Raw genomic sequence first — 7,399 nt, 5'->3', positions numbered from 1 at the left:
GCTTCTTTGCATGTGTCACTTTTTTTTTTCAGTTGGGTATCAGTATTGTCAATTTTCTCTTGTCAGATGCTAGATATTTTTGTAATCCTATAAATATTTTTTGGTTTTGTTCTGAGCGATATAAGTTACCTGGCGACACTTGGATTCTTTTGGGTCTTGCTTTTAAGGTTTGTTAAGCAGCCTGGAGCAGAGCTCAGTCTCGGGTCAACCGCCCCCACACCTGGGCAAGAGCTCTTACGTGGCCTCCGCAGCGCCTTGTGCATTGTGAGGTCTCCCGAGCTGGCAGGAGGGAACGGCATTATTTATGCCAACCCCGGGCGAGCCCTGGACCCCGTTAGGGCAATTCTTTCCCAGTCTCTGGCACCTTCTTGGTGCACATCTCTTGGCTAGACCTCTGCTGGACATTCGAGGGAACCCCTGCAGGCCTTGGGCTCTCTCCGGCTGCTGTCTCGGTCTCATCGTTGTATCCTCGACTCCGCGGGTCCATGGGCTCAGCTGGTGTCCTTGGGCACTGCAGCCTGGCCCCTGTCGGGAGGGAGCTGGGCTGCCTCGGCTCCCGGCGGCTCCCCTCCCAGGGCTGACCGGGCTTCGCCGCCGGGTGCCCAGGGTCTTGAAGACTGTTTTCTCCTGAAATCGCTTCTTTTGTTTGGTTGTTCCATCCTGATCAGAAGCAGAACTCTTGCTTTAATTTTCAATTTTCCTCATGTCTCTTTTATGCCCCCTTTCAGATTTCTTTTTTTAACTCTGTCTTCTCTAAGTTCTTGATTAGATTTTGTGGGTGTTTTAAAAGCACAGGTTTTTATTTTATTGACAAAGTTAATGGCTCTGTTTTCTAACTTACTAATTTCTTCCTTTATGGACCTCAACTCCTCCTTATCGCTTTATTGATTTATTCATTCATTCATTCCCCTCCTGTTTGTGACTTACTGGCTGTGTCCATTTGCTGTTCGCTCTTCTGTGTCTGCCTGTCTCCCTTTGTTGCGTCATCTTGCTGCGTCAGCACTCCGCAGCGCAGGCCGTCAGCTCTCCGCGGGTGCAGGCCAGCTTGCCTTCACAAGGACGTCCTGGCACACGAGCCCAGGGCTTCCCATATGGTAGGCGGGAACCTAGTAGATTGAGCCACAGCCGCTTCCCTCCTTGTTGCTTTTTAACATTGATGCTGATTTTCTTTTCCTTGTGTTCTTGAGTTGGATGCTTTGTTTGATTATGTTCAGTCTTTCTTGTCTTCTAAGCAATTCATTTAAGACCATAAAATTGTTTTGGGGTAACGTCTGCCTCCGAAGCGGATGGCCAGTTATTTTCAGAAAGCGCAGAATGCTGCTCCACTCTCTTCTCCGAGCTGTGGCGCAGCGTGCTCTTCCCGCACTTGCCCTGCAGCAGCGGCCTCTGCACGTTTGCTTTATTCTGCTGCCGTGGTCAGAGCACGGGGCCACCAGCTTGGTCTGTCCTGACCAGATTGCTACTCACACGTAAGGCTTGCGGGATTTGCCCGCCTGGAGAAGGGCTCCAGAAGGTTCTGAGGGCTCCTGACCCAGAAAAGAACAAATTAGGAACTGAGTGGAGGAGGCACAGCCCCTGGAGGGGCAGAGAAGGAGCTGCCCAGCGGCCTCCGGCTGCGGACAGAGGACTCAGGCCAGGCCAGTGGTCAGCCCACCCCCGGTGCGGCGCTCCCCAGGGCCTCTGCCTGCGCCAGGCTAGGCATGGGGAGGCCAGGAGGGGCAAACCTCTCATGAGGAAGAGATGCCAGAAAGCACCTCTGCCCTTAGGGAGTGCCGGGGGACGGACGGGGGTTGGGCAGGGGGCTCCAGCAGGCCTGTCTGGCTCTGCACGGGCGTCTCATTTCATCTCCGCCCCACTTCATGGGGGAGGGACGATCCCCAGCCCCCCAGCTTGCAGGGAGCTGCCCTGACCATAGGTTCGTCTTCACAGCCTGCCGGGACCCCACCCAGCACTCTGGCAGGACCTTCTACCCCCACGTCCACCACATACCCCCCGTCTCCTCCCCACTCCCCTACTCTGCACACGCACAACCCCAGGCACCCACGCTTCTGGGCTCCTGCACCCCAGTTCCAGCAGCCTGAGGGTGCCCCCTGGAGGAAGGCAGGGAGCCTCCTGCTGGGCAGTGAGGAGCTCAGCACGGGTGCCACCCCGTGGCGGCCAGTGGCCAGGTGGGGACTGGGTGCTCCTGGCCGCTCACCTCCTCAGGTGCCGGCCCCTGTGGACAGACAAGCAGCCGTGCACCAGTGACCGCCCCAGGGGCCGCCCTCGCCGCCCTCATGGAGCAGCGCCGAGCGGGGCAGCGGGTGTCACGGGCCCCCGCCCCTCGGCCGTGGAGGAGAAGGCCACAGGTCCGCCCTCACCGCGGCCACTGTGCAGTGGGGGCCAGGGGGCCGCGGGGGTCTGGGAGGGCTTCCGGGCGACGGGATGCCAAGGCCGAGCAGGACCGGGAGACAGTGGGGACGCGGTGCCCCAGAGCCAGGCCTCGATCCCTTGGGCTTCCGGGGGGGAGTGGGCAAACCGGGGACCCCGAGAGCAGGGTGATGTGCCAGTGACCCGGCTGGAGGAGCGGCCGGTGGACGGGGACGGAGTCGGGAGAAAGCAGGGGCCAGGACCCGGGGCTGGAGGGGTGAGGGGGCGCGCGGGCGACTCAGGGCTGACACCGCCCTCCCCACTTGTCGGGGTGTGCAGTCACCGGGAAGGGGACGTGGGGGCTTCAGGGATGGGAGGGTGAGCTGGGTGCGCCTGCAGGCCAGCCCAGGGCTGGTCCAGGCGTCCCAGGACCCGCTGGCGGTCTGGAGCTGAGCTCGGGGAGCCCAGCGCGCCGCCCAAACCGGGCCCACACCTCGCCACTCTGCCCTGAGCTGAGGACGGTTCTTACCTTTTTTTTAACCTTTTGTTTTAGGAGGTACCTGGGCTCGAACCCGGGACCTCGTCCATGGGAAGCAGGCACTCAACCACTGCCAGTTCCTAAACTGTTAAGTGGGTGAAAGAAACCAATAGGAGAGTAACATTTGTGACACATGAAATTTAGATTTCTGCGTCTATGATTAAGCTGTGCGGGAGCACAGCCACCCTCGTCTGTCTATGCCGCGCCCGTGGCTGCTTCCAGGCTGCAACGACAGGCTCGGGTGGCTGCAGCTGGGACCGCCTGGTTCATGGAGCTGGAAACAGTTTCTCTCTGGCCCTTTGCAGAAAGTTTGCCGACCACTGGTCTAGAATTCGGGGATGGAGACTCAAGGGCGGGGTGCTAGGGTGTGGACCGCCGGGGCGGTGGGTTTACGTTCCTTAACATCGTCATTGGGCTTTAATTCGCATTCCACAGGACCGACCTATTTAAAGCACGTAGTATTTTTTATTATATTCGTAGACACACGCAACCGTCATTCTCATCCTGCCAGAAGAAACGCCATATCCTTTACGGACTACCGCCGATGCCCCCATCATCTCCCCAACCCCTGGCAACCGCTAATCCGCTCACTGTCGCTGTGGATCTGCCAATTCCGGAAGCTCCATAAACGGCATCGAGCAGTCCATGGCGTTTTGAGTCTGGCTTCTCTCACTGTGCAACACGTCGGCGCTTCACTGTGTTGTAGCACGTGCCAGCGCTTCACTCCTTTTCAGGACTGAATAATACTCCACTGGGTGACAGGCCACATCCTGTTAACCCACTCGTGACGGGCCTGGAGCTGCGTCCACCCTCTGGCTGGCTGGCCCCGTGCTTGCCAAGGCGCGGGCGCTCGGGAGGGCCAGAGCATCGAGGGGTCATGAGTCAGAAGGAGCCGAACGCTGGCCAGAGCCCGCGCCGAGGGGGGTGGGGGTCCAGGAAACGCCAGGGGGGCGTGGTATCTGAGGACCCCTGGCCGTCACGCAATGCTATTTCTGAGATGGGAGGGCAGTGGGCGGGGAGGACCACGAGAGCAAGGAGGTGGGGGGGGACAGGTGGGCGCGGGTGTGGGGTGATGCCACGCCAGGTGGAGAAGACGGCAGGAAGCAAGGGTTCCTGGCCTGCCCCGAGGGTGTGCATCCGGGGCCAGGACGCCGCACGCCTTCCCAGGGTCTCTGTGTCCCGGCTGCTCAAAACCGCCACGGCGGGTGGGCCGAACAGCAATCCCGGGGTCCGCGGTGGCCGGACCAGGACCTCCTGGCCGGCGGCCACCCTGGGGTTCCTTGGCTTCTCCGTCACGTGGCCATGTGGCGCCGCCTCCTTTCTCTCCCGGCTCGGCTGACTTCGGGCATCCAGCTGCTCCCTGTCCAGGCAGGGCTTCCTGGGAGCCGGCTGGCAGGATCGTGGGATTGTCACCTTGTGTGGGCAGGGGAAGGAGAGCAGAACAGCCTCTGGCTGGGGTTTGCCAAGTGACGGCCGAAGGTCGGGGACTCCGGGCAAGGGTGCAAAGGTGAGCCGGGGCTTCTCTGCCGACAGGGCCCCCCAGTTCCGGCTGGATGGGTTCACTCGCCGGCACATCGGGTGTCCTCCCTGAGCCCGCTCCCTCCCACCCACCGAGAACCAGGGCGGCGGGGAGGATGGGGTCCATGTGGGCAGGCAGTGCCACCCTGCACCCCACTCCCCAAAGCAGGAGGGCCCAGGGCAGCAGGAGCCAGCAGGCCACGGGCAAGTGCGGGGAGGGGCTGGGCCTGGATGGGGGCTCACCCCCAGCCCGAGGAGCCGGACGCCCACGCGGCTGAGCCGCCCCCCCCCTCCCAGGCTGGGCAGTCGCTGGAAAAACCCGCCTGGCTCTGGCCCCTGGAGCAGGAGGGGGTGGTCGCCCCGCAGGCTTTCCAGGACAGCATGGTAGGACCCAGACTCCCCACCTAAACTGGGGTCCTGCACCCTGCCGCAGGGCTCTGGACCCTCAGGCGTCCCAACTCCCCCCCATGGGTCAGGGATGAAGCTCTCCCACCACCCACCTTCCCCGGGAGACAGGCCCGCACTGTGCCCGCGACGCCGGGACCCCCTCTCACCCCCCAATCTCAGCCACCCGGGGCTTGGGAAGGGAGGGGGTCCAGCTGGGGGTCGCCGGCTGAGCACGGAAAGAGCAGCAAGGACCGAAAGAGGCGCCGCGCACGAGGGGCGGCCAGGAGCGAACCTGACAGCGAGCGCCCGACCGAGGTCGCCGGCAGGTGCGGGGGCACGGAAAAAGGAGGGACCTGGAGAGGCTGACCCGGCGGGCCAGCGCAGAGGCGACGGCGTGCAACCCTGCAAGCTCCAGGCGCCGACCGGAGGCCCCAGTTCCGGGACGCAGGGACACCCCAAGCTGAGCGCGCGAACGGTGGGACCCGCGCCCTGGTGCCTTCCCAAGCCCCGCGGGCGCGCGTGCACGTGGGCGCCGGGTCCCAGCACACTTGTGCGCGGCGGGGTGGGGCGGGGCGGGCGCCGAGGCGGTCCCGGACGCTCCGCGAGCCACGCGCCGGGCGTACGCGGGGCCCCGTGGGGGGCGGGGCGTGGAGCCCGCCCGCCGCGATTGGCCGAGAGCCCCGGGGGCGGGGCGCGGGCGGCGGGGCGCGTGCTGTCCCCGGGGGTCTCGCTGCGCAGGGGCCGCTGGCCACGCCCCCAGGCGCGTGCGGAGGGCCCGCGGCTCCCGGGACCTGCTCCCTGCGCGCGCGGTTGGGGTCACCCAGGGGTCCTGCCAGCAGCACCCGGAAGTTAGAGGAGGTCGCCCACGGGGACCTGAGGACTGTGCCGGGGAGGGGTGCGCCCGGGGCACCTGCTGGGGGCGGGGTGGGGGGCGTCCCCGGAGCTGCGGAGCCCGGCGGACAGCGCCCGGGGGGCCGGGGTGGGGAGCGCGCGCGCGGCTCGGGCTGGCAGGCTGGGTGCGCGCGGGGGCGGGCGAAGCGTGGCGGGAGGGCGAGGCGAGGGGAGGGGAGGCGGGCGCGCAGGAGGCGGCGGCGCGGAGGGGGGTTATCTATACATTTAAAACCCCGCCGCCTGCGCCGCCCTCGGGAGACCCGGGAGCGTCCGGCCGCACGCGCGGGACACGAGCTCCCCACGCTCCCCGGCGCGCACGGCCCGCCACCGCTCGGCTCGCCGCGAGCGCGCCCCGGGGGAATCTCCTCGGGGCGCCCCTGGGCGCGGGGCGCAGGGGCTCCGAGGAGGCGCCCGGCGTGTGGATGCGGGAGCGATGGAGCGCGGCGCGCTGCCCCGGCCCGCGCCCGGCGCCCGCCCTGCCCGCCGGCGGCCCGCGTCCCCCGAGCTGCTGCGCTGCAGCCGGCGGCGGCGGCCGGGCGCGGCGGAGAGCGGCGGCGGCGCGGCGGCCGTGGCGCGGCGCAACGAGCGCGAGCGCAACCGCGTGAAGCTGGTGAACTCGGGCTTCCAGGCGCTGCGGCAGCACGTGCCGCTCGGCGGCGCCAGCAGGAAGCTGAGCAAGGTGGAGACGCTGCGCTCGGCCGTGGAGTACATCCGCGCGCTGCAGCGCCTGCTGGCCGAGCACGACGCCGTGCGCGCCGCCCTGGCCGGGGGCTTGCTGGAGCCCGCCGCGCGCCCCCCCGCGCCCCGCGCCCCGCCCGGGACCCCTGCGGCGGCCGCCGCCTCGCCCTCCTGCGCCTCGTCGTCCCCGGGCCGCGGCGGCAGCTCGGAGCCCGGCTCCCCGCGCTCTGCCTACTCGTCGGACGACAGCGGCTGCGAGGGCGCGCTGAGCCCCGCCGCGCGGGAGCTGCTCGATCTCTCTAGCTGGCTGGGGTGCTACTGAGCGCCCTCAGCCCCCGAGGTAGCCGCCGGGCGGCGGGGTGGGGAGGGATGGGTGGGGAGGGCCGCGGGGCGCGCCCCCCAAGCCCGAGGAGCCGAGCCCCGGCTCAGGCAAGGGCTTCGAGCTCGCTCAAGCTTCCTTTTCTCCCAACTTTTTCAAGCCTGTGCAAGACCGATGTTTGTTCGTCGGTGATGGCAAAACGCCCCCGCGCGCCCGGGGAGGGGGCAGGGGGCGCGCAGGGGCCGGGCCGGCACCGGGCGAGAGGGGCCCCCCCCCCCGAGGCGGATGGAGGCGCCCAAGGCGGGTGACTTTACCTTGCAAATCGCTCGCCCAGGCCTCGGGTGGCAGAAGTGAGTCGGCGGGTGCGCAGCCCTGAGTCACCGCGGCGCCCTGGCGCGCCCCGCTCCACCCCCACCCCCGCCTGGTTACGAGTCCCCCGTAGACCCCAGGTCCAGAGTCGGCCGCGCTGCTGGAAGGCGGGACAGGGCCGGCTACCGCTGCCTGACATCACCACTAACGCGGGGTCCCGGACCCCTCCTCTCCTGCTTCTCCCCAGCAGCCCCGCGCTGGACACCTAGAGGTGCGACCGGCCCGCGCCCCCGCGCTCCCCGCCCGGAGTCCGCCTGCGCCGACGCGCGAAGCACCCTGAGCAGGGACCCCGCGGAGCGCCCCCTCGCCGCGCGCCCCAGCCGCCTGGCCCCCTCTTGCGCTGGCAGCTT

At 67.1% G+C, this 7,399-nt stretch overlaps 1 protein-coding gene across 1 annotated transcript; it reads left to right on the top strand.

Moving 5' to 3' along the window:
- Positions 1 to 6,116: 6,116 nt before the first annotated feature.
- ASCL2 (achaete-scute family bHLH transcription factor 2) lies at positions 6,117 to 6,692 on the top strand. The gene has a single exon (XM_058306365.1). It carries the CDS (start codon positions 6,117 to 6,119, stop codon positions 6,681 to 6,683), a length of 567 nt encoding a protein of 188 aa, XP_058162348.1. The 3' UTR covers positions 6,684 to 6,692.
- Positions 6,693 to 7,399: the final 707 nt, after the last annotated feature.

The sequence above is a fragment of the Dasypus novemcinctus genome, chromosome 10 (assembly GCF_030445035.2).
Source record: "Dasypus novemcinctus isolate mDasNov1 chromosome 10, mDasNov1.1.hap2, whole genome shotgun sequence".
NCBI classification, from domain to species: domain Eukaryota; kingdom Metazoa; phylum Chordata; class Mammalia; order Cingulata; family Dasypodidae; genus Dasypus; species Dasypus novemcinctus.
Note: the sequence above shows the minus strand (reverse complement) of the source record. Positions and strands in the feature narration are given on the sequence as shown.